The sequence below is a fragment of the Lagenorhynchus albirostris genome, chromosome 1, assembly GCF_949774975.1.
Source record: "Lagenorhynchus albirostris chromosome 1, mLagAlb1.1, whole genome shotgun sequence".
NCBI classification, from domain to species: Eukaryota; Metazoa; Chordata; class Mammalia; order Artiodactyla; family Delphinidae; genus Lagenorhynchus; species Lagenorhynchus albirostris.
Genome location: NC_083095.1, coordinates 111,310,609 through 111,337,946, shown reverse-complemented (window position 1 = coordinate 111,337,946; position 27,338 = coordinate 111,310,609). Strand labels below are relative to the sequence as shown.

The following is a 27,338-nucleotide window of genomic DNA, read 5'->3' as shown; positions in this document are numbered from 1 at the left end:
TTATAAATTGATGTGAACCCCTGTTATATAATCCATCATGTTGAATATCTGGTAATACCACTATTAAAATTAAATGACCATATCAGAATCTTCCATTTTAAAGTGTTATCAGATAATCTACACAAGCAGTGGTCCATGCCTGAACGATCAAGGTTTTAACTAAATTCCTTCCCCATTGGAAAATACAAACCTGTTTGTCCCTCCCTTCTTCAAGGCAGACCATTTTAGTGAAAGGTTGGAAAGCTTTTAAGCTTCCACTAGATATGTGAGACACATGTTAGTAGAAAATTGTTATGATTACACAGATATCCTCTGTAATCATCAAGGAGTACCCGTGCATAGTTTAGAAGATGTGTCATGGAATCGTACCTGGATTGCCTCTGAATTTCTTAGCAAAACTGCCAATATTCTCTGGGCCCTAGTCTCCTATTATTTGAAAGTAGTAGATTGGACTGTGGAATCTGGAAGGACCACATATGCCTATGAGTCCTGCATTCTTAGCAGCCACATAAGACTGATGTCAATCTGGGAGTCACGTCATCTGGCTGCAGTCTATATCTTGGGAAATCATGTGGCTGCCCTTGGAGTATGGCACCAGTGTTTGTCACTCGTTTCCTTTTTGGTAGCTAAAACTATGATCCACACTCTCTAATGTGGTATATTAAGGAGATTAGTCTGATTTTCAAAGAAAATAAACCCATTGTCATCATGATACATGTTATAATAAGCCTGTAAATAAATACAGATATGACTTGGAACATTTACTGAAATGTTACCAGGAGTCGGGCTTGAGGGTAGATAGTCCTGGGTCCCCTGTCAGCTGTCCATGTGACCCTGAACGTGCCGTGTAACGCTTATGCGGCTTCAGTTTTCTGATCTATAAAAGGTCATTCTACTCACCTTATAGACCTGTTACAAGGATGAGGTCGTGTATGTAAAATGATCAGTAAATGCCAACTTGATCTCCCTTTTCACCCCCTGTGGAAACAAGAACTTTAACCTTTAAACAGTTAGGCTGACTGAGAAAATATTCAGGAAGGGTTACTCACCTCTGAACAGCTCCCATAGCTGCAGAAGACAAACCTGAACTCACATGTGAATAGAGGCAGAATACAGCCTCTTCCCCACAACCAGAGCTGCCCCTCTTGGACCCGGGTCATGTCCTCACTGCCAACTCCCAGACCTCCAGGGCATGCCCTGCCCCTGCCGCTGGGCCACATCTAAACGTACCTGGAGCCCAGACCCTTGACTTGGCCCACTTCCTTGCAACCAAGATTTCATCGTACAGTGAGAGAGCACTTATCCCCTGTGCTTGATTTCTCGCAGCTCCTTCCCCCTCCCTCCCCTCCCCAAGCTTGCAGTAAGTACTTATTTTTTCCCTTTTTATAGTAGGGAAACTAATTCTATTGCTACAACCAAGTACATCTGGGAAGCACAGTATTTTAGATAGTTAAACAAGGTTTTAAGGCCAAGCCTTATGGGCAGCGATGGTTTAACAAGATTTTAACTGAGAAACTGCACTTAGGACAACTTGCACAGATAAATAATACAGTAATAGTGTTCCCTTTGTCTGATGTAAATCACGATAGCTGTTTTTTCTTCACCTGGTTCCATCATTGCTGGGATTCAGACAATCTCTGAGTTTGAAAAGGAGATAGAGCTACTTCAGACACAGAAGATAGAAGTGGAAAAACATGTGCAGTCCCAGAAACGGGAAATGAGAGGTAACGAAAATATGAGTCACTGAGTCCATTGGGGTGCAGGCTGAAATTATCATAGGTGTTGCTGTTAAGGCAGTGTGTCCTTTGATTGGTCTGAGGCTGGTTAGTTAGTTGGTTGGTTGGATAGCTGGTAAGTTAGTCAGCTGATGAGATGGTTAGCTGGAGAGTCTGAAGGGCTAGAGAACTGGGTCCTTAAAAAGGAAATGGGAAAAGAGAAATTAGGCAAAAATGTCATTTATACCAGTTGTGCCTTTTTCTCTCAGAAAAGGTGTCGGAAATCACCAAACAACTTCTTGAGAGCTACGACACTGAAGATGTAAGAAGCAGGTAATCATTTTTGCATTACCAAGCATTTAAAAAAAGGTAACACATGAAAGAGATGATTTTCTTACCCTCCTCATTGTTGCAGGCTCTCTCCGGAAGATTTGGAACATTTAAATGAGGATGGAGAACTTTGGTTTGCTTATGAAGGACTAAAAAAAGCAACACGGTGAGAAATTTCCCTCAGGTTCTTTGTGATTTTTCAGAGATAATGTACTATTGGAAACTCAAAAGTTTATCTTTCATAGATTTGATAGACAAAAGTAAATTCCTTATAGTAGAATGGTCTAATAATCCCTGGAAATATTTCTTTGAAGATTGAGTAAATTAGTTTAATAATGAAGAACAATCTCTTTGTGGGATAACTGGCCAAGTAATAAAACCCATAACCTGTACAATGAAAACTGACTATATCAAATAAGTTAGCCAGTGTTGCTATAGATATATAAATATGTTTATTTATTTATTTATTTTTGGCTGTGTTGGGTCTTCGTTGCTGTGCACAGGCTTTCTCTAGTTGTGGCGAGCAGGGGCTACTCTTCATTGTGGTGCGCGGGCTTCTCATTGCAGTGGCTTCTCTTGTTACGGAGCACGGGTTCTAGGCACATGGACTTCCGTAGTTGTGGCACGTGGCCTCAGTAGTTGCGGTGTACGGGCTTAGTTGCTCTGCGGCATGTGAGATCTTCCCGGACCAGGGCTCGAACCCGTGTCCCCTGCATTGGCAGGCGGATTCTTAACCACTGCGCCACCAGGGAAGTCCCTATAGATATGTTTAAATTTAAGGCGTTTGCTTTTTTAAAAATTAGTAAAGTATTTTTAGAGCAGTTTTAGGTTCACAGCAAACCGAACAGAAAGTACAGAGGTTTCTCGTATACCTCCTACCCCTACACGTGCACAGCCATTATCAACACCTCTCACTAGAGCGTACATCTTTTAAAACTGATGAACCTATGCTGACACATCATTATCACCCAGAGTCAATCATTTACCCTAGGGTTTACTCTTGGTGTTGTACATTCTATGGGTTTTGAAAAATGTATAATAACATGTATCTTTATCATTGTTGCATCACACAGAACGTATTTTTTTAATTATTAGAGTAAAAATATAATTTTAATAATGTCCAAAATAAAATTTCTTATCATTAACTGCATGTTAACACCACATAACACTTCCTAACCAGCTAGAAGGAGTTTATAATTTTATGTTCCTAATTCCATAGCTTGTAACCTTGTGTACACAAGTAAACTTTCTGTGCTTAGCGCCTGGCTCTTAATTGTGGGTTTTCATAACTGCTGCAGAAGTACACACTCAGAGTCATCAGCAGAATAAAGACTGCAGTTAACTTCTTGACACCTCCTCTAACAGCATTTTGGAGAGCCATCTCCAGTCCCAGAAGGATTGCTACGAAAAGGAGATTGAAGCTCTGAACTTCAAAGTGGTGCATCTAAGTCAGGAAATCAACCACCTGCAGAAATTATTTAGAGAAGAGAATGACATCAATGAAAGTATCCGTCATGAAGTCACCAGGCTAACATCAGAAAACATGGTATGGTCTCAGCCGCGGGCCCCAGTCGTGGGCATTATTCTGGAGATGTTATGCATTAGTGGCGTAAAATTCAGTGTCTCAGCTGTGAAACAGATTACATTTCCCAGGAGTGAAATAGCTGGTTCAGAAGATAAAACTATAAAATTACCCCAGGCTGGAAAGCATTTTAAGAGGGTTTACCATAGGATAGGTCCAGATTCTGTGATGTGTGTGCTCTTAAATCTATCCATTTTAAATCTAGCCCTAACCCCTTGGCAAGTAACAAAAAGCATTAAGGTAAAAAGGTACCTCTTGAGAGGGGTGTGCATTCAGAAGGTCAGTCGCCCTGCTCATGCCCTTCATCTCACTGTTTCAACAGCTTCCTTCTTCCGTGATGCCTGTTCTTCTCCACTGCCATTTGTCTCATCCTTTCTTCTCACTCGTGTCTACTGGCATGAAGAAATACCTTAGGAACCTTCTCAACAAAAACAATCCTTTCTTAACCCCACACCCCTTGCAGCCACCACCCCATTTCTCTGGGGGACTTGGCCACACTTCTCCATGCCACCTGGCTGTGATTTCTCCACTCACCTCCCGTTTACTCCGTGGCCACCCCATTCTGTGGGCTGCCTCTCCCACTAACTGAATCTGCCTGCACAGGGCTGAGCACAGAGGCTTCCTTTGCACCCTCGTCTAAGTCTCTCAGCAGCACTTGGTGATGTTAATGACTCCCTCTCCCTCCTTTCTGTTCTGCTGGCTTCCAGGACACTGTGGTCTCCCAGGCTTCTCATCCCGCCTCGCTGGCTGCTGCTTCTCTCCTTCTTTACTGGTCCCTCTTCCTCCCCCTATAGCCTGGAAGCATTAGGAAGTCTCAGTGCTGTGTCAACACGTGAGCATGTGTGACCCTGGGCACAGCGGACGTATGGAACGGTAGTTAAGGACCTGCACGTCTTTGTTTATTCCTTGGGTGACGCTTTAATGAGGAATTTGCAGTGAAATCCAATTGCACAGTCAAACAAGTATTTTTCATTTGGACTTCAGAGGCACGGGTGTTTTCATAAACTTGCACGATAGAAAAACTCTCCGTACGTGACTAGGGGTGGAAATGATGGACATTTAAACAAATATTAGCTAGACAAAGACAGAGGATTATGAAACATATTGGATCATTCCAGACCTCTGCTAACAGAGCCGTGCACAGCCTGGAATTCAGAGGGCACGGTAGAACCCCTTTGAGATGATTCTCCTGTTTCTAGATGAGGAGATAATGTCTCTGGGCCTGGACCAAAGAGACCGGCTACCATTTCGTCACATCATCCCTCCCTCAACTCAGCAGAGAATTCACGTATGCCTTCCCAGATGTATACTTCCTTCTCTCCAGGAGACCTTGGAGATGTGGAGGGTTGTAGCTATGTGAGAACCGCTCACCCTGAGCTTGCTGCTGTTTCTTGTGACTATATAGGTCTTGAGGTTAAAAAAAAAAAAAAAAAATTCCATCAATCCAGTCTATGCTTTGGCTAGCCCTCTTACACAAGTATACTAGACGTATGTTCCATGGGGTTAATGACCTAGACAGTTTAGTTTGCTTCTGAACAGCTCTGAGATTTTAAAGCTTATACGTGAAAGTATTCTAATATTTCTAATTCTTCTCTAAAGATGATCCCAGACTTTAAACAGCAAATTGCAGAACTGGAGAAACAGAAGCAAGATCTTGAAATCCGCCTGAATGAACAAGCTGAAAACATGAAAGGTAACTGGAACCCTCATGAAGCTGCTTTTAATGGTTTCCCGTATCCAGGAAATGACCAAAAAAATCATCATCAAACTGATTCTCCATGGAGTCAGGCAGGTGACATAAATGTGAGAAGTGGGGGCTTCCCTGGTGGCGCAGTGGTTGAGAGTCCGCCTGCCGATGCAGGGGACACGGGTTCGTGCCCCGGTCCGGGAAGATCCCACATGCCGCGGAGCGGCTGGGCCCGTGAGCTATGGCCGCTGAGCCTGCATGTCCGGAGCCTGTGCTCTGCAACGGGAGAGGCCACAACAGTGAGAGGCCCACGTACTGGAAAAAAAAAAAAAAAAAAAGTGAGAAGTGGGCTGGGTGGACAGTACATTAAGGTTCATAGGCATTTAAAGGCGGCAGCTGCTTCCAGGGTCCGTTGATTGTTGGCAAGTAAGAATTCGGGCCCCAGTATTGCTTGATATTCCTATTTTTAAAGAAAAACCAGAAATCCAGGTTTTTATGTGAAATATCACAATTTTTAAATAATGGCTTGAAAAGTTTTTAAACACTGTTCAGACCACATAAAACCTAATCTGTAGCTGGGTACAGTTTAGAACCCCGATAACTGAAAATATAAAAATACGACCAAACCCAAATCAGAATGCAGTGACATGGCCACCAAAGGACTGATAGTTCTTCTCATTATAGGAAAACTAGAGGAGTTGTCTAATCAGTTGAATCACAATCAGGAAGAGGAAGGAACGCAAAGAAAGTAAGTATCATTGTGCATGTACCTCAGGTTCACGTTCATGTAATGCTTTTCTTTTCTGAAATTGTGGGTGATACCAAAGAAAGGTTATTAAACCAAAAAAGCAAGGTGTTAATTAAGATATATAATTTGTTAGCATTCAAGTGTGAAGAAAAGAAATACTTGTGTACACACACACACACCCTTCTCTGGGAGAGTGTATGAGAAATGAAACAAAACGTTGGGTGCCTGCAGGGAGGGTAACTGGGTGGCTGGTGCATAGGGGAGGGAGGACACTTACTTTTCACTGTGTAGACTTTTATACCCCTAGAACATTATGCCATACACATAGATTATCTCTTCAGAAAAAATTGATAACATAAGATCGTGTGAAAGAGAACAGTTTCTCTCTCAGCAGACCACTTAGGGTAAGGCTTAAAATCCATGTTGATAGAGAATCTTCATCGATAAACCCCCCAGATTACATCCTGACCAACAGAGGGCCTGATAGAGCCTTGTGAGGAAAATGTTTTGCCACCAGCTTGTTGAGATACTTTTTTAAAAATGATGGGATTTTTTGTTTTGGGATTTTTTTTTAACATCTTTATTGGAGTATAATTGCTTTACAATGGTGTGTTAGTTGCTGCTGTATAACAAAGTGAATCAGCTGCATGTGTACATATATCCTCATATCTCCTCCCTCTTGCTTCTCCCTCCCACCCTCCCTATCCCACCCCTCTAGGTGGTCACAAAGCACCCAGCTGATCTCCCTGTGCTATGTGGCTGCTTCCCACTAGCTATCTGTTTTGCATTTGGTAGTGTATATATGTCAATGCTACTCTCTCACTTTGTCCCCCTCCTCACTTCCCCCTCCTCATGTCCTCAAGTCCATTCTCTACATCTATGTCTTTACTCCTGTCCTGCCCCTAGGTTCATCAGAACCTTTTTTTTTTTAGATTCCATATATATGCGTTAGCATACGGTATTTGTTTTTCTCTTTCTGACTTACTTCACTCGTATGACAGACTCTAGTTCCATCCACCTCACTACAAATAACTCAGTTTCATTTCTTTGTATGGCTGAGTGATATTCCATTGTATATATGTGCCACATCTTCTTTATCCATTCATCTGTTGATGGACACTTAGGTTGCTTCCATGTCCTGGCTATTGTAAATAGTGCTGCAATGAACATTGTGGTACATGACTCTTTTTGAATTATGGTTTTCTCAGGGTATATGCCCAGTAGTGGGATTGCTGGGTCATATGGTAACTCTATTTTTAGTTTTTTAAGGAACCTCCATTACTGTTCTCCACAGTGGTTGTATCAATTTACATTCACACCAACAGTGCAAGAGGGTTCCCTTTTCTAAAAATGTTTTTGAAGCTATTTTAATTCAATGGTTTTGTAATAAAATATAGATTTACTTATTTATACATAACTCAAGTTAGAATTACAGTTTTAGAGTTTCACACTCATTAGTAAGGTACCATTTTATATCCTAATGTTTCTCCATACCACAAAACATTGCTTATATCAAATAATATTTTTTATAGCTTAGATTAGATTGCAGTTTTGTATGGTAAAAATATTTTGTAAAACTTTATAATCTTCAGAGAAGTCAGTTACCCTGACTTCTTCACTGTGAATTTTATTCACAGTCATTTCTAAGTCATCCTCATCAGATTAAAATTGACTCCCATATTATTATTTAAATCATCGGAGGAATAGATGTCAAATTTGTCATCAGTGTTCCATTCCAATTTAAAAATCCTTGAGATACTTGATTTTAAGAACAGTAAATGGACACTCTATGTCCCACCCAGAGAGCATTTTTCATCATGTGACTTCTTTGGTAGGACTGGGGCCAAATGAGGACCCAAAACATTAGGAAAGTGGTGAGCACCATTTTGGAACTCTTTGGATGGGTTTTTCTTCTCTCTCTGATCGCTGGGTTTTGGAGTACCTGTTCCCAGTCTTTTCACAAAGGAGACAATTATCGAGCTTTTGGTCATAAGGGTGTAAGTGGGTATGGATGTCCTGTGGGAGCAGTCAAAGGGTGTAGGCAGGTGGGGACAAGAACTTCTCATCAGGTTAAGGAGACTGGAGCAGATGTGGACTTTTATACCTCACGAACCCTGGTCTCTTCCTCCCACTTTGAGCACTCCCCTATTCAGGTACCACTTGCTTTACACATGAAGTGGCCAAAGTATTTTGCCATCTTTGGAAATATCACTGCTTGCTGTGACAATGAGAGACACTTCCATGACGGTCAAACTGATACCAAAATTTCCTAATCCTTTTCTCAGAACCATAGGAGCCCCAAATGAAATGTATGCCAAAGAGAAAGAGAAGCTGATGGATAAGATTCAAGAAATGCAGGAGGCCAGCGAGCACTTGAGGAAACAATTTGAAACTGAAAGTGAAGTCAAGAGTAGTTTCCGGCAGGAAGCATCTCGCCTCACTGTGGAGCACAGGGTGAGGAGTTTTGTCACTTGTTGATAAGTGATGCCTGCATATGCAGGCATCACTGAAGGGGGTCAGGCCACCTAAAGCATCCGATGAGCAGCATCTGCCTCCCACCAGAGCAGTCTGTTTCCTTATCTCAAAGGACAGGTGGTCTCTGAGGTTACAGCTGCCTCAGGGGAGCCTGGGGATTGACGAGGGCTGAGAGAGGACAGGTGGTGAGGACCTGAGCACTGTCCCATGGACGGCACCCATCTGAGATGACGACGCCCTGGCCCAGAGCACCTTGAGGGTGATAGGCTGATGTGTGACCTTCTCTGAGCAGAGCTTACCCCAACAAAGGCCTCTGCTTGCTTCTGGGGGTGTGTGCCCTTCCTGCAGTTTTCAGAGTCAAAATGTTCTTCTATGCAATGATCATGATAGTAGATGACTAACTTTTTTTTTTTTTTTTTTTTGTGGTTTGCGGACCTCTCACTGTTGTGGCCTCTCCCTTGGTGGAGCACAGGCTCCGGACGTGCAGGCTCAGCGGCCATGGCTCACGGGCCCAGCCACTCCGCGGCATGTGGGATCTTCCCGGACCGGGGCACGAACCCGTGTCCCCCGCATTGGCAGGCGGACTCTCAACCACTGTGCCACCAGGGAAGCCGATGACTAACTTTTTAACTTGTGAGAATCTTCATCAGATTGTCAATGCCCTTGTCAAAATGATATTTGGCAACTCTGTCAGCTTCTAGCCGTTCTTTTGAAATTTTATTGGTGTGTGAAACCCACAAGAATGAGAAGCACCGAAGTAGCAGACTGGGTGCTTTCCTGGGAGGTGGATGCTCACAGGCCCCTTCCTGGCCTGGCAACCTCCAAGACCATGACCCGGGGAGGGCTCACCCAGGCATTGGTCAGCCTGCACATGTCCACAGGCCCTGCTCCCTGTCGTCAGGGTCCCCCATTTCCTATCTCACAAGAAAAAAACATGATAGGGTAAAATCACATTTTGCCATGTCAGGATTTAAGTTTGAAGAGGAATCCACAGAGTTTAACATTTAATAGGAAGTAACACATTCCAGTCAGGGCACCTGGATGATGACCATCTTTTTTGAGGAGGGGTACACCTTTCTCAGAGAATAAGTTTCTCAAATCACACTGGTTAAGCAACTGCCTGCTAAATGTGAGAGGCCGTCCCACCTTCTGCCGCTGTGTCTGCGTGTGTGTCCCTGGGGTCTCAGCAGGAGCCAGTGGTGAGGGAGAGGGTAGGTGGGTGATCATGTGTGTTGCACATCTTGTCCTGTGTGAGCCTTCACTCAGCTGTGAGCATGTGGCTCTGGGTGTTGTCAATCCCTGAGTTGTGTGGGATTTGTGTGAGTTTGTTTCTGATGCTGCGGGAGGAGTGAGGTCCCACTCAGTGCCCCTCCTCAGGAGCCCCCCACCTCGTGTGTATGGCTCTCCTCCCAGGCAGGGAAGGGCTGGACCTGTTTCTTCCCCAGTGCATGGAGCTGGGGACCAGTCATATCTACGTGTTCGTTCTAACACACTATTCCTGAACCAGTCAGTAGCTTCAGTGTTACAAGTGAATAGATGAATATGCAACAAAAGAATATAATTTCTATATCTTAGGTGGCGATTTTGCCCACAAGTGAGACTAATAGTGTTATTAGTCACAGAAAAAATAAGTAAATAAAAGGATGTCCAACAGTAGTGGGTAGATTAAGTGATTGTGTATCATATGACTTAGCCATTAAAATGACAGTTTGGTATAATATCAGTGACGGAGGGAAATATCTGCAGTATAATGAGAGAGAAACATAGGATGTAAAACTTTACATGCAGTATGACCCAATTTTATACAATGTATATGTGCCATATTAGGGGGAAAAAAACAATGAAATAAATCAAAATGTGGACAGTGATTTCCTCCAAGTTCTCCAGGATTGATGGGTAACTTTTTTATTATTAGATATATTATAAAATAAGCTGAAATAGAAAGGAAGAAACTGTACCCACCTCCCCACTTGTAAGGCCAGATAAAGTTCCTCATGTGTTTAACAGAGACACAGAACTGTAGTGGGGACAGGTGGCCACTGAGTAGACACAGCACAACTTCCCTTGGCTCTGAGAGTCACCCGAGAACCCAAGCTGCAGTGACTGACTGCGTGGTAGGCATTGCTGGAGCAGAGAAGCCTGAATCCTTTCTGTGTCAAAGCCCTTGGAATTCAGGAAGAACCTAAACACTCTCTGCCCTTTATAGGAAATATTTATAGGCATCCAAGACTCTCCTGGTTCTTGAGCCAAATTCAGCATAGGCTGGGCCACCCCCTTATCAGGAAGGAGACGCAAAGCCAGGACCCAAATCTCTGAAGTTTCTCCGCCTGCAGCTTCTGACATCCAGAGAGCCCATTTGCACACATGCATATTTTTAAATTCTCTACAATGGGCATTACTTTATTAAGGGAAAATTAGATCAAGTTAACTGAGGTCTATCCGTACAATAGGATATTATTCAGCCACGAAAAGGAGTGAAGTACTGATACCTGCTATAGCATGGATGAGCCTTGAAAACATTATGCCAACTGAAAGAAGCCAAACATGAAAGGCCACACATGTATGATTCCATGTATATTCAATGTCCAGAACAGGCAAATATGTAGACACAGAAGGTAGATTAGTGGTTGCCAAGGGCTGGAAAGGAATAGGAGGACAAAGGGGTGCCAGCTAAAAGTTACATGTTTCTCTCTGATGTGATGAAAATATTCTGGAATTAGATGATAGTGATGGTTGCACAACTGAGTATACTAAAAACCATTGAGTGTACACTTCAAATGGGTGAACTGTTTGGTATGTGAATTATAGCTCAGTAAAGCTATTATCAAAAAATAGGTTAAGGGGCTTCGTTGGTGGTGCAGTGGTTGAGAATCTGCCTGCCAATGCAGGGGACACAGGTTCGAACCCTGGTCTGGGAAGATCCCACATGCCACGGAGGAGCTAGGCCCGTGAGCCACAACTACTGAGCCTGCACGTCTGGAGCCTGTGCTCCGCAACAAGAGAGGCTGCGATAGTGAGAGGCCAGCACACCGCGATGAAGAGTGGCCCCGGCTTGCCGCAACTAGAGAACGCCCTCGCACAGAAATGAAGACCCAGCACAGCCAAAAATAAAAAAATAAATTTAAAAATAAATTTTAAAAAGTAGGTTAAGATGCTTCTGAGCTCATGTCCTTGTTTCTTTTGATTTCTGTAGGATCTTGAAGAAGTGTTAGACATGAAGGACAGAGTGATTAAAAAGTTACAAGATCAAGTGAAGACTCTAACCAAGACAATTGAAAAAGGTAGGAAAAATAACATGCAGTTTCCTATTTTTTGAACTTTCAGCTAAGGTCCACATGTTATTTCCTGATGTGGTCCAAAGAATTTGAAAACCAAAGGAATGGGTCTCAACTGGTGGATTTGGGGCTCAGTGATGGGCTAATGGAAGGATCCTTCAAGGCAGGAAGATAGCTCACCACCTCTCAGATGATACCAGATATGCTCATGCAATTGTAAGGGACACCCTGGAATGACTACTTTTAACCTCTTTCTCTGTTAGCTCTCTCCTTGTAAAAATGAAACTGTGAAAAAGTTTCAAATTTAATGGCTTTAAAATTTATTTCCTCTCTCAGTGACATGGAATCAGTATCCCAGTTTCTATTAGAAAAAAGAAGTAGACAACTAAGAAGCTGGACAGCAGTCCTAAACATGGACTGAACTGCACACTGAGTGCCCTCATGAGCTCCTGGGAAAAGGACCCTCTGCCTTTCTTTCCTTCACCCGCTTCTTTTTTTTTTACATCTTTATTGGAGTACAGTTGCCTTACAATGGTGTGTTAGTTTCTGCTGTATAACAAAGTGAATCAGCTATACATATACATATATCCCCATATCCCCTCCCTCTTGCGTCTCCCTCCCACCCTCCCTATCCCACCCCTCTAGGTAGTCACAAAGCACTGAGCTGATCTCCCTGTGCTATGTGGCTGCTTCCCACTAGCTATCTATTTTACGTTTGGTAGTGTATATATGTCCATGCCACTCTCTCACTTTGTCCCAGCTTACCCTTCCCCCTCCCCGTGTCCTCAAGTCCATTCTCTACATCTGCATCTTTATTCCTGTCCTGCCCCTAGGTTCTTCAGAATCATTTGTTTTTTCTTTATTAGATTCCATATATATGTGTTAGCACACGGTATTTGTTTTTCTCTTTCTGACTTACTTCACTCTGTATGACAGAATCTACGTCCATCCACCTCACTACAAATAACTCAATTTTGTTTCTTTTTATGGCTGAGTAATATTCCATTGTATATATGTGCCACATCTTCTTTGTCCATTCATCTGCTGATGGGCACTTAGGTTGCTTCCATGTCCTGGCTATTGTAAATAGAGCTGCAATGAACATTGTGGTACATGACTTTTTTTTTTTTTTAACATCTTCATTGGAGTATAATTGCTTTACAATGGTGTGTTAGTTTCTGCTTTATAACAAAGTGAATCAGTTATACATATACATATGTTCCCATATCTCTTCCCTCTTGCATCTCCCTCCCTCCCTCCCACCCTCCCTATCCCACCCCCACACCACCGAGCTGATCTCCCTGTGCTATGCGGCTGCTTCCCACTAGCTATCTGTTTTACGTTTGGTAGTGTATATATGTCCGTGCCACTCTCTCACTTTGTCACAGCTTACCCTTCCCCCTCCCCATATCCTCAAGTCCATTCTCTAGTAGGTCTGTGTCTTTATTCCCATCTTACCCCTAGGTTCTTAATGACCTTTTTTTCTCTTAGATTCCATATATATGTGTTAGCATATGGTATTTGTTTTTCCTTTCTGACTTACATCACTCTGTATGACAGACTCTAGGTCCATCCACCTCACTACAAATATCTCAATTTCATTTCTTTTCATGGCTGAGTAATATTCCATTGTATACGTGGGCCACATCTTCTCTATCCATTCATCCGATGATGGACACCTAGGTTGCCTCCATGTCCTGGCTATTGTAAATAGAGCTGCAATGAACATTTTGGTACATGACTCTTTTTGAATTATGGTTTTCTCAGGGTATATGCCCAGTAGTGGGATTGCTGGGTCACATGGTAGTTCTATTTTTAGTTTTTTAAGGAACCTCCATACTGATCTCCATAGTGGCTGTATCAATTTACATTCCCACCAACAGTGCAAGAGTGTTCCCTTTTCTCCACACCCTCTCCAGCATTTACTGTTTCTAGACTTTCTGATGATGGCCATTCTGACCGGTGTGAGATGATATCTCATTGTAGTTTTGATTTGCATTTCTCCAATGATTAATGATGTTGAGCATTCTTTCATGTGTTTGTTGGCAATCTGTATATCTTCTTTGGAGAAATGTCTGTTTAGGTCTTCTGCCCATTTTTGGATTGGGTTGTTTGTTTTTTTGTTATTGAGCTGTGTGAGCTGCTTATAAATTTTGGAGATTAATCCTTTGTCAGTTGCTTCATTTGCAAATATTTTCTCCCATTCTGAGGGTTGTCTTTTGGTCTTGTTTATGGTTTCCTTTGCTGTGCAAAAGCTTTTAAGTTTCATTAGGTCCCATTTGTTTGTTTTTATTTCCATATCTCTTGGAGATGGGTGGAAAAGGATCTTGCTGTGATTTATGTCATAGAGTGTTCTGCCTATGTTTTCCTCTAAGAGTTTGATAGTGTCAGGCCTTACATTTAGGTCTTTAATCCATTTTGAGTTTATTTTTGTGTATGGTGTTAGGGAGTGTCCTAATTTCATTCTTTTACATGTAGCTGTCCAGTTTTGCCAGCACCACTTATTGAAGAGGCTGTCTTTTCTCCGTCATGTATTCTTGCCTCCTTTGTCAAAAATAAGGTGACAATATGTGCATGGGCTTATCTCTGGGCTTTCTATCCTGTTCCATTGACCTATATTCCTGTTTTTGTGCCAGTATCATACTGTCTTGATTACTGTAGCTTTAAGTAGTATAATCTGAAGTCCAGGAGGCTGATTCCTCCAGCTCCGTTTTTCTTTCTCAAGATTGCTTTGGCTATTCAGGGTCTTTTGTGTCTCCATACAAATTGTGAGATTTGTTGTTCTAGTTCTGTGAAAAATGCCATTGGTAGTTTGATAGGGATTGCATTGAATCTGTAGATTGCTTTGGGTAGTAGAGTCATTTTCACAGTGTTGATTCTTCCAATCCAAGAACATGGTATATCTCTCCATCTGTTTGTATCATCTTTAATTTCTTTCATCAGTGTCTTATAATTTTCTGCATACAGGTCTTTTGTCTCCTTAGGTAGGTTTATTCCTAGATATTTTATTCTTTTTGTTGCAATGGTAAATGGGAGTGTTTCCTTAATTTCTCCTTCAGATTTTTCATCATTAGTGTATAGGAATGCAAGAGATTTCTGTGCATTAATTTTGTATCCTGCTACTTTACCAAATTCATTGATTAGCTCTAGTAGTTTTCTGGTACCATCTTTAGGATTCTCTATGTATAGTATCATGTCATCTGCAAAGAGTGACAGTTGTACTTCTTCTTTTCTGATTTGGATTCCTTTTATTTCTTTTTCTTCTCTGATTGCTGTGGCTAAAACTTCCAAAACTATGTTGAATAAGAGTGGTGAGAGTGGGCAACCTTGTCTTGTTCCTGATCTTAGAGGAAATGGTTTCAGTTTTTCACCATTGAAAATGATGTTGGCTGTGGGTTTGTCACATATGGCATTCATTATGTTGAGGTAAGTTCCCTCTATGCCTACTTTCTGGAGGGTTTTTATCATAAATGTGTGTTGAATTTTGTTGAAAGTTTTTTCTGCATCTATTGAGATGATTATATAGTTTTTCTCCTTCAATTTGTTAATATGGTTTATCGTATTGATTGATTTGCATATTTTGAATAATCCTTGCATTCCTGGGATAAACCCCACTTGATCATGGTGTATGGTCCTTTTACTGTGCTGTTGGATTCTGTTTGCTAGTATTTTGCTGAGAACTTTTGCATCTATGTTCATCAGTGATATTGGCCTGTAGTTTTCTTTCTTTGTGACATCTTTGTCTGGTTTTAGTATCAGGGTGATTGTGGCCTCATAGAATGAGTTTGGGAGTGTTCCTCCCGCTGCTGTATGTTGGAAGAGTTTGAGAAGGACAGGTGTTAGCTCTTCTCTAAATATTTGATAGAATTCACCTGTGAAGCCATCTGGCTTTTGGTTATTGGAAGATTTTTAATCACAGTCTCAACTTCAGTGTTTGTGACTGGTCTGTTTATATTTTCTATTTCTTCCTGGTTCAGTCTCGGAAGGTTGTGCTTTTCTAAGAATTTGTCCATTTATTCCAGGTTGTCCATTTTATTGGTATACAGTTGCTTGTAGTAATCTCTCATGATCCTTTGTATTTTTGCAGTGTCAGTTGTTACTTCTGCTTTTTCATTTCTAATTCTGTTGATTTGAGTCTTCTCCCTTTTTTACCTTGATGAGTCTGGCTAATGGTTTATCAATTTTGTTTATCTTCTGAAAGAACCAGCTTTTAGTTTATTGATCTTTGCTGTTGTTTCCTTCATTTCTTTTTCATTTATTTCTGATCTGATCTTTATGATTTCTTTCCTTCTGCTAGGTTTGGGGTTTTTTTGTTCTTCTTTCTCTAATTGCTTTAGTTGTAAGGTTGGGTTGTTTATTTGAGATGTTTCTTGTTTCTTAAGGTAGGATTGTATTGCTATAAACTTCCCTCTTAGAACTGCCTTTGCTGCATCCCATAGGTTATGGGTCATTGTGTTTTCATTGTCATTTGTTTCTAGGTATTTTTTGATTTCCTCTTTGACTTCTTCAGTGATCTCTTGGTTATTTAGTAGTTTGTTGTTTAGCCTCCATGTGTTTGTATTTTTTACAGATTTTTTCCCTGTAATTGATAGTCATGGTTGGATAAGATACTTGATACAATTTCAATTTTCTTAAATTTACCAGCGCTTCATTTGTGACCCAAGATATGATCTATCCTGGAGAATGTTCCATGAGCACTTGAGAAGAAAGTGTATTCTGTTGTTTTTGGATGGAATGTCCTATAAATATCAATTAAGTCCATCGTGTTTAATGCATCATTTAAAGCTTGTGTTTCCTTATTTATTTTCATTTTGGATGATCTGTCCATTGGTGAAAGCGGGGTGTTGAAGTTCCCTACTCTGATTGTGTTACTGTCGATTTCCCCTTTTATGGCTGTTAGCAGTTGCCTTATGTATTGAGGTGCTCCTATGTTGGGTGCATAAATGTTTACAGTTGTTATGTCTTCTTCTTTGATTGATCCCTTGATCATTACGTAGTGTACTTCTTTCTCTCTTGTAATAGTCTTTGTTTTAAAGTTTATTTTGTCTTATATGAGAATTGCTACTCCAGCTTTCTTTTGCTTTCCATTTGCATGGAATAACTTTTTCCATCCTCTCACTTTCAGTCTGTATGTGTCCCTAGGTCTGAAGTGGGTCTCTTGTAGACAGCATATATACGGGTCCTGTTATTGTATTCATTCAGCCAGTCTATGTCTTTTGGTTGGTGCATTTAATCCATTTACATTTAGGGTAGTTATCAGTATGTATGTTCCTATTACCATTTTCTTAATTGTTTTGGGTTTGTTATTTTAGGTCTTTTCCTTCTCTTGTGTTTCCTGCCTAGAGAAGTTCCTTTAGCATTTGTTGTAAAGCTGGTTTGGTGGTGATGAATTCTCTTAGCTTTTGCTTGTCTGTAAAGGTTTCAATTTTTCTGTCGAATCTGAATGAGATCCTTGCTGGGTAGAGTAATCTTGGTTGTAGGTTTTTCCCTTTCATCACTTTAAATATGTCCTGCCACTCCCTCTGGCTTGCAGAGTTTCTGCTGAAATATCAGCTGTTAACCTTATGGGGATTCCCTTGTATGTTATTTGTTGTTTTTCCCTTGCTGCTTTTAATATTTTTTCTTTGATGTTAATTTTTGAAAGTTTGATTAATATGTGTCCTAGCATGTTTCTCCTTGGATGTGTCCTGCATGGGACTCTCTGTGCTTCCTGGACTTGATTGACTATTTCCTTTCCCATATTAGGGAAGTTTTCAACTATAATCTCTTCAAATATTTTCTCAGTCCCTTTCTTTTTCTCTTCTTCTTCTGGGACCCCTATAATTCAAATGATGGTATGTTTGATGTTGTCTCAGAGGTCTCTGAGACTGTCCTCTGTTCTTTTCATTCTTTATTCTGCTCTGCAGCAGTTATTTCCACTATTTTATCTTCCAGGTCACTTATCCATTCTTCTGCCTCTGTTATTCTGCTATTGATTCCTTCTAGAGAATTGTTAATTTCATTTATTGTGTTGTTCATCATTGTTTGCTTTAGTTCTTCTAGGTCCTTGTTAAACCTTTCTTGTATTTTCTCCATTCTGTTTCCAAGATTTTGGATCATCTTTACTATCATTACTCTGAATTCTTTTTCAGGTAGACTGCCTGTTTCCTCTTCATTTGTTTGGTCTGGTGGGTTTTTTACCTTACTCCTTCATCTGCTGTGTGTTTCTCTGTCTTCTTATTTTGCTTAACTTACTTACTGTGTTTGGGGTCTCCTTTTCACAGGCTGCAGGTTCATAGTTCCTGTTGTTTTTGATGTCTGCCCCCAGTGGGTAAGGTTGGTTCAGTGGGTTGTGTAGGCTTCCTGGTGGAAGGGACTGGTGCCTGTGTTCTGGTAGATGAGGCTGGATCTTGTGTTTCTGGTGGGTAGGACTGCGTCCAGTGGTATGTTTTAGGGTACCTGAGACCTTATTATGATTTTAGGCAGCCTCTCTGCTAATGGGTGGGGTTGTGTTCCTGTCTTGCTAGTTGTTTGGCATAGGGTGTCCAGCACTGTAGCTTGCTGGTTGTTGAGTGAAGCTGGGTCTTAGCGTTGAGATGGAGATCTCTCGGAGGTGTTTCGCCGTTTGATATTACATGGAGACGGGAAGTATCTGGTGGACCAATGTCCTAAACTCGGCTATCCCACCTCAGAGGCACAGGCCTTACACCTGGCTGGAGCACCAAGATGCTGTCAGCCACACGGCTCAGAAAAAAAGGGAGAACAAAAGAAAGAAAGAAAGAAAAGTTATTAAAATAAAAAATTAAAATAAATTATTAAAAATTTTTAAAAATTAAAAAGTAATTTAAAAAAAAAGAAAGAAAGAAGAGAGCAACCAAACCAGAAAACAGATACAGGGCTTCCCTGGTGGTGCAGTGGTTGAGAGTCTGCCTGCCGATGCAGGGGACACGGGTTCGTGCCCCGGTCCAGGAAGATGCCACATGCCGCGGAGCGGCTGGGCTCGTGAGCCATGGCTGCTGAGCCTGCGCGTCTGGAGCCTGTGCTCTGCAATGGGAGAGGCCACAACAGTGAGAGGCCCGCGTACTGCAAAAAAAAAAAAAAAAAACCAAATCCAGCAATGATAACAAGCTCTAAAAACTATACAAAAAACAGAAACAAAAATGGACAGACAGAATACTGGGACAAATGGTAAAAGCAAAGCTGTACAGACAGAATCACACAAAGAAGCATACACATACACACTCACAAAAAGAGAAAAAGGAAAAAATTTATATATATATCTTTTGGAAAGTCTGAGGTCTTCTGCCAGCATTCAGTAGGTGTTCTGTAGGAGTTGTTCCACATGTAGATGTATTTCTGGTGTATTTGTGGGGAGGAAGGTGATCACGTCTTATTTCTCTGCCATCTTGAAGGTCTCTCTCCCTTCACCCGCTTCTGTGTCACTGAACTTTTCTGACTTCTCTCTTCTAACTCCCTTTACTCTTTTGTTCAGTATTGCTTCTTCCTCCCAACCTTTATCACTAAGGCTGTATCTTCAGTTCTCTGTTCTTTTTACTATATTCCTTTCTTTGAAGAGCTCCTTTACTATTATTTATTCAGCTCTCACCTCACATTTAATATGTCCAAAACAAAAATGAGGATCTTTCCGCTTCAATAATTAATGATAAAGGTCAGTCTGCCCTCATGAGGGCAGAGACCATGTCTGTCCTTCCCATTGCCCAGTGGTGTCCCCATTGTTGGAATGAATGAAGGAACTGCCATCGCTACATAAGGACTTCCAAAATCCACCTGCCATTCCTCACTTTTCCTGAGTCCCAGTCCCTTTTTGCCTCTAAGACTACTCCTTCACCTTTCTATTATCACCTCCAACCCAGTGTGTCTAAAGTGGAATACATCAGCTTTCCTTCCTGTATCATGTATCTATCGTCATATAACAAACTATCCCAAAATTTAGCAGGAATAAAGAGCAGATGTAGAGAATGGACTTAAGGACATGGGGAAGGGGAAGGGTAAGCTGGGACGAAGTGAGAGAGTGGCATGGACTTATATATACTACCAAATGTAAAATAGATAGCTAGTGGGAAGCAGCTGCATAGCACAGGGAGATCATCTCGGTGCTTTGTGACCACCTAGAGGGATGAGATGGGGGAGGGTGGGAGGGAGATGCAAGAGGGAGGAGATATGGGGTTACATGTATATGTATAGCTGATTCACTTTGTTATACAGAAGAAACTAACACACCATTGTAAAGCAATTATACTCCAATAAAGATGTAAAAAAAAAAACAAAAAAAAACACAGTTTCTCAGCCTAAGCGTCCATCATCTGATGAATGGATAAAGAAGATGTGGCACATATATACAATGGCATATTACTCAGCCATAAAAAGAAACGAAATTGAGTTATTTGTAGTGAGGTGGATGGACCTAGAGTCTGTCATACAGAGTGAAGTAAGTCAGAAAGAGAAAGACAAATACCGTATGCTAACACATATATATGGAATCTAAGAAAAAAAAATGTCATGAAGAACCTAGGGGTAAGACAGGAATAAAGACACAGACGTACTAGAGAATGGACTTGAGGATATGGGGAGGGGGAAGGGTAAGCTGTGAGAAAGTGAGAGAGTGGCATGGACATACATACACTACCAAACGTAAAATAGATAGCTAGTAGGAAGCAGCCACGTAGCACAGGGAGATCAGCTCGGTGCTTTGTGACCACCTAGAGAGGTGGGATAGTGAGGGAGATGCAAGAGGGAAGAGATATGGAAACATATGTATATGTATAATTGATTCACTTTGTTATAAAGCAGAAACTAACACACCATTGTAAAGCAATTATACTCCAATAAAGATGTAAAAAAAAAACCACAGTTCTGAAGGTCAAGAATCCATAAGTGGCTTAGCTGGGTGGTCCTCGCTCTGAGTTGCAGTGAAGTCATCAGCAGGGATGCAGTCATCTGAAGGCTTAGCTGGGGCTGGAGTGCCTGTCTCCAAGCTCATTCACATGGCTCTGGTCAGGAAGCCAGTACCTTTTGGACACTCCATAGGTGGCACTAGCTCCCAAGGAATATGGTCAGGTACAAGTGACCACACTTAAGAATACCCAAAGTATGATGTTCTTATCATGTATTTCTGCTTCATTTATTGTTCTTCCCAGTCCAGATGCAGTTCAGCAATCAGAGGTTATTCTTAGCATAAGCAGGTTGCTTAGTAAAACAGTTAACATTCTACCTTTATCAGTCTCCAAGGGAACAGAGCTAGTAAGTCAACAGGACAGACTCTCATGCAGTAGAAGAGAGTTCTGTTAACTCTTTACCTGGATTATCTTCTTTGTCATCCATCAGAGCCTACTCATTTTTCTTGGCCCAACTGGAGTGCTGCCTCCTTCAAGAAGAATTTTTCAACAGTTCCAACCTACCTATGCGTAAAGTCTTATGTCCCCTGTATTTATTTCCTATGACTGCCTAACAGATCACCATAAAATTAGTGGCTTAATAAAACACAAGTCTTACAGTTCTAGAGGTCAGAAGTTCAAAATGGTCTTCACAGGGTTAAAGTCAACATGTCAGCAGGGCTTCTGTAGGCTTTAGGGGGAGATTCTGTTCTCTTGCCTTTTTCTTCTTCTAGAAGCCACCCACTTTTACTGACTTATGGGCTTCTTCCACCATCTTCGAATTCAGCAGCATGGCATCTTTAAAGTCTTTCTGACTCTCTAACCTATGCTTCTGTGTACATCTCCTCCTCCCAGAATGGACATGAATCTTTGGGGACCAGAGGGCAGACTGTGGCCCACCCAAAGATGTCCATGTCCCAATCCCCAGAGCCTGTGAATATGTTACCTTACATGGCAGAAGGGATTTTGCAGATGTGATTAAGTGAAGGGTCTTGAGTTGGGGAGAGTCGCCTGGATTATCCAGGTGGATTCAATGTACAATAATCACAAAAGACCTTATAAGAGAGGCAGGAATGACAAGGTGAGAGAAGGTGATATGACAATATAAGCAGAGAGAGAAAGATGTGGTGATAGAAGCAGAGGTCAGGGTGATGTGGCCACAAGCCAAATCATGTGGGCAGCCTCTAGAAGCTGGAAAAGGCAAGAAATGAGTTCTCCCCTAGAGCCTCCAGAAGAAACACAGCTCTGCTGACACTTTGATTTTAGCAGTATAAGATCTATTTCAGTCTATGACCTCCAGAAATGTGAAACTTTTTTAATTATATTTTTTTAAAAATTGTGCTTTATGCTACTGAGTTTGTGGCACCTTGTGATGGCACATAGGAAGCTAGGCCAGCCACCTTGGGATCATGCAGTTTGGTGTTTTGCACACCACATGTTTTGTGAATCTCGTTTCTTTAACTGTAATGTCAGTGTCCTGAAGGCAAGAGCATCATCTTGGATTGTTTTCATATCCCCACTGTGCTCGATATATACCAGGTGCTCATGAGGATATATACCAGCAGCTGTACTCATTGATATACTCACAGATAAGAATCACTACCAGAAGAAATTCTTCAGGATTTAATAAAGTTTGCATTTATCAGAAAGCCACAGGAGTTCATGGGCAAACCAGCCAGTATGGGATGGAAAGAGACAGAGTAGTCTCATGATAATGCTGGTGAAAGTTGTTTTTGTGTATTTAGTTGATTGTTTGCCTCTGCCTACAGCCAATGATGTGCACCTGTCCTCAGGACCCGAGGAGTACCTTGGAATGCTGGAATACAAGAGAGAAGACGAGGCCAAGCTCATCCAAAACCTCATTCTTGGTAGTGAAACCTGGAACTCTGAATTTTCGCTCTATCTTTGAGAACTTGAGCATCAGCCATTGCTACGGTCTTGGGCAGGGGTATTTCCTCTTCTTCCTCCACTGCTTCTTCTCAGCCTCGCCACTGTTGACCACGTAATTCTTTGTTTGGGGTGGGGAGGGGCTTTGCACTGTAGAATATTGAGCAGTGTCGTTGGCTTCTATTCTGTAGAAGCCAGTAGCAACCCCTAGCCACGACAATAAGAAATGCCTCCAGACATTGCCAGATGCCCTCTGGGGGTACCTTGCCTTCAGTTGAGAAGCGCTGCCCTAACCTCTTCCCAAGTCTCATCACATGGTCAGGGTAGAAGACACATCTCCTCATATTTGTGTCTCAGCACAGGAGCCATGGAAAAAGTAATTGTGGTTCCTTTGTTCCATCTGACTTCTGCTGAGAAATTTATTTGCAGGCAGTATGGTGGAGGATTTCCAGCCACACCTCAGCTACAGGAATCTCCCAGTGGGCATACGCTAGGGTTGGTGGTCTTAGAAACAATCTTACTAGACTGTCTTCACCATGAAAACCACATGGTTTTCCACGGAAAAGGAGAAAAGCTGCCTCCCTATCAGTGGGTTGTAACATCTCAAAGCAGAAAGCCCATATATAGCCTTACTCCTCTTGTCCTAATTGACTCCCCCCAGAGGACATGAGCACCCCTACCCTTTCCTTTCCACCCTCACTGGTGCACAGCTGTGGGGCCTCTTTGTTCCCCTGTCTTAATGCAGACATGGGGAGGTCTGTGTTTGCTTTTTTTTTTTTTTTTTTTTTTTGCGGTACGCGGGCCTCTCACTGTTGTGGCCTCTCCCTTGGTGGAGCACAGGCTCCGGACGCGCAGGCTCAGCGGCCATGGCTCACGGGCCCAGCCGCTCCGCGGCATGTGGGATCTTCCTGGACCGGGGCACGAACCCGTGTCCCCTGCATCGGCAGGTGGACTCTCAACCACTGCGCCACCAGGGAAGCCCTGTGTTTGCTTATTTTAACTTGTTCTATAAAGTTTCTATCTTCCCTTCATTCCCACTCTGCCTTCCAGCCATTCTCCTCTCCTCAGGACCAGCTGGTCCTCCTCTGCAGGACTGATGTGTACCTGTTTTCTCTATTCAAGGCAGATGCATGTGATTGCTGAGGTCATATTCCATCCTCATCATAGAGGCTGAAGTGAGGGTGCATGGAACTGGGGTTCCTCTGTTACCTTGGAGATAAGAAATTCTGTCCTTTATTCAACCTTAGAAAAGAGAAGGTACTTTGCAAATGAGAAATAAGAGAAGCAGGTGGCACCTGCATGTATATTTTTGCCAAGAAAACCGCCAGCCTGAACTCCTCCAAGGGAAAAGACACCCTTATGCATTCAGGCACTGCATCAAGTACAGAAAAGCAGACAACCCCTGCCCCATCATTATAGGTTCCTTATTGGGAGAGCTGATCATCAGCTGTAATCCTCACTGACTCTCTCTGCTCCAGACCTGAAGCCCCGCGGTGTGGTGGTGAACATGATCCCCGGGCTGCCAGCTCACATCCTGTTCATGTGTGTACGCTACGCAGACTCTCTAAATGACGCCAACATGCTCAAGTCCCTCATGAACAGCACCATTAATGGTATCAAGCAGGTGGTTAAGGTAGGAACTACCTTTGACATGGCCCTTGGGATCATGGCTACTTTAGGAACACCTGTGGGAATGACCAGTTGCCTGTACTTTTCCCATCCTTCACCTCCAGTCTTTGGTCAACCACATGATTCCTCAAACCAGTCAGAGGCCCAATCAGGAAAAGAATCCAAGCTGTTAGGAAAAGACAACTTAGGTCAGAGAGCCCTAAGGGTGGGGATCTGCCAGTGGACCCCAAATCCTTACCTGCAAGACTACAGCCTGGTAGCCACCACCCCACCACTTCTGTCCCCCGGGGCTGCAAAGAGGGGCTGGCTGCAAGGAGTATGTGTCTATCCAGATAACAAGTGTGAATGCCAAGGAATGGGAAGGACTGAAAAATTACTCATCTCTTCCCTTGGCATTTATGTAATTCTCCCTTATAAAACCACAGTATGTACTTTTATTCTCAGCCCAGAAACGAAGATAAGCTATATGTAAGGGACCAGTAAAATATAGATCCATTATTCTTCATTCCCCTTCCAAATGGGAAGTAATGTTTGATTTTGAGATATATGTAATTTTTTTAGTTGGGGAAGTCCTATCTCACTTTTAGTAAAATATGTGTTCTAGAAAAGTCATGAGCAATTAAATCCTATTTTAAATACTCTAGGAAAAGGGAAGAATAAAAACAGTGAGTGCATCAGGCCATGGATAATTCTTCCCCCTATCCCCCCTCCCACCAAATTTTATACTAAGAATTCATTATTCATCAGGAGTTAGGAGTAGAAAACTAACATTGATTTGGTGCTGGGTGCTTTATAGTCACTGTCTTCACAGGAGCTACCATTGTGTTCTTAGAAGAGACTTCCATAAATACATGTTTTCCCTGTCCGTATTTTCATAAATTGGGTTTTCTCAGGGTACACTTGCATTACGTTCCAGGTCATGGGCACACAGTATTTGCCCCATCGTGCTGCTCTGGAATGCTTAAATACTTAGAAACTGAAAGACACATGGCATGAGGAGTGTAAATCCTTCCTTGCCAGCATCTACCATCTCAGCTTCTTCTGTGGCTTCCCACCCCTCCCCCTCCAGTGCACAGCACATTAAAGCAACCCTCACTTGGTCCACGTACCCCCTTGGCCACCGTGCCTTTTTTTTTCACCCCTTGCAATCTCCACAGAAAGATCACAAGTAATTCCTCTTGCTAAATCCAATGGTATTTTCTTAATTTTTATTCTCTTTAAGTGGACTGAACAGTAGCACCATCTCCTTGAAACGCTCTGACATTGTCTTTCAAATCCCAGGACTTTCCCAGTTTTCCTTTTATCTCTCTGGTCTTTATTACCTCTGCTTCCTTTGCTCATTCCTCTCCTTCCTGCCCCATAAGCGGGGGTGTTCTTGCCAACAGAGTCCTCGATCCTGAGCTCTTGTCTGTCCACCCCTTTCATTCAAGGAGGACATCCTCCCACCTCTCTCCTGCGGTTTGCTCAGCTGTCCACATTCCACATCATCTCTGCATCCTCTGAGCTTTTGTAGCACAGTCTATGCCCATCATGTAGGCTGTTGGCCGCCTGTTTAACTGTGTCCTATATATGTCATGTGTTTCTTACCAGTCAGAATGTGAACTTTGGAGGGCAAGGACTGAGACATTTCTCAGGCATTCCTGCAGTGCCTGCTTCAGGCATCATAACAGGTGATATAACCTGTACAGAAATACTTTGCAAACCATAACGTGCTAAATAAATATAAGAGCTTATTTTTACAGTATAAATTTAATAAAGTCTTTAATGAATAAAAAAGGAATTCTTTTCGGTCAAAAGCCACCAGCTAACCAAACAGGTAAGATATGTCTGTTCTTGGCTCAGAGGTACCAAATCCAACACCAAAATCCAACTTTGTCTTTTCTTGTTGTTTTTTAAAGGAACATTTAGAAGACTTTGAGATGCTGTCCTTTTGGCTTTCCAATACTTGTCATTTCCTCAATTGCCTGAAGCAGTACAGTGGAGAAGAGGTAGGATTGCCTGCCCGCTCTGTGTTCTACGCTGACTGCCAGTCTCCTACCTCCTCATGAGCCAGAACTCACCATAGGAGTTAGGAATTGGGATGCCCAGCTCCAGGGGCAGCTTCTGCTCCAGCTGGCTTTCTTACTCCCCCCTTACCCAGGAGACCAGCTTCACATCACCAGCTGAATGGAAGTCATAGGCAAAAAGACTTCTAGAAAGAAGTATAGACCTCGGGCATGGTACTAAGCCTCAGTTTTCGTGACTTAAAATTCATGAGGTAGATTCTGTGATTTTTCATTTTCCTTCTGGTTGTAAAATTCTGAAGTTTTTAGTATTATCACTCTAAAATACAGCTGTTAGTTCAACATGCCTATTTCTTCATAGCTGTTCTCACTATGAGATTCTGATTGTTCCTCCATAATCTGCAAATCCTTTGCCATTCTGACTCTGCTTTCAAGGGGCTGACATCATAAAGAAGCTCTTCACCTCCAAGTACTCACAGAGCAATATTTCATTGACCTAAAATAGCAAAAATGACTTTCAGGGTTTTCACTGCTCTGCAAAATGGTTATACCATTTTATAGTCCTACCAGTAGTATGTAAAGGTTCCAGTGTCTCATACCTTTACCAACAGTAGGTATTGACAGACATTTTATTATTTATTAGTCTCATGGAATAAGATGATACTTTGTTGACTTAAATTGTAATTACTTGATCACTAGTGAGGTCAAGCATCATTTCATGTGCTTACTAGTCAGTTGGGTTGCCTTTTAAATTGCCTACTCACATCTGCTCTCCATTTTCCTTAAGGGTGATTATTTTTCTTATTGATTTGCAGGAGTTCTTTACATATTATGGGTAGATTGTGGCTTATCTTCTACTTTTCCTTATGGAGTCCTTTGTCAGACACAATTTTTGAATTCTGATGTACTTAAACCTATCAGTCCTGTTCTTTTATGATACCTGATTTAATGTCTTGTTCAAGAAATTCTTCCCTACCCTGAGATCATGAAGTTATTCTTTCTTCTAAACTGATAATTCAAATTTAGAGTTCATAATTATGCTTTTATCCAAAATTGGTATGATTATTTATCCCAAGTTGACATGTGAGGTAATGATCTCATATCTTCTTCCATGTGGATAGCCAGTTGTCCCAA

At 42.0% G+C, this 27,338-nt stretch overlaps 1 protein-coding gene across 1 annotated transcript in view; it reads left to right on the top strand.

Moving 5' to 3' along the window:
• Nucleotides 1–27,338, top strand: part of MYO5C (myosin VC) — a 106,467-nt gene that overhangs the window by 58,384 nt on the left and 20,745 nt on the right. The window contains exons 26-36 of the mRNA XM_060164382.1: nucleotides 1,631–1,724; nucleotides 1,985–2,048; nucleotides 2,131–2,211; nucleotides 3,411–3,591; nucleotides 5,227–5,320; nucleotides 5,999–6,062; nucleotides 8,348–8,516; nucleotides 11,731–11,818; nucleotides 22,455–22,553; nucleotides 24,051–24,205; nucleotides 26,100–26,189. Of these exons, the coding sequence (XP_060020365.1) occupies nucleotides 1,631–1,724; nucleotides 1,985–2,048; nucleotides 2,131–2,211; nucleotides 3,411–3,591; nucleotides 5,227–5,320; nucleotides 5,999–6,062; nucleotides 8,348–8,516; nucleotides 11,731–11,818; nucleotides 22,455–22,553; nucleotides 24,051–24,205; nucleotides 26,100–26,189 (1,179 nt within the window). The remainder of the gene's footprint in view (nucleotides 1–1,630; nucleotides 1,725–1,984; nucleotides 2,049–2,130; nucleotides 2,212–3,410; nucleotides 3,592–5,226; nucleotides 5,321–5,998; nucleotides 6,063–8,347; nucleotides 8,517–11,730; nucleotides 11,819–22,454; nucleotides 22,554–24,050; nucleotides 24,206–26,099; nucleotides 26,190–27,338) is intronic.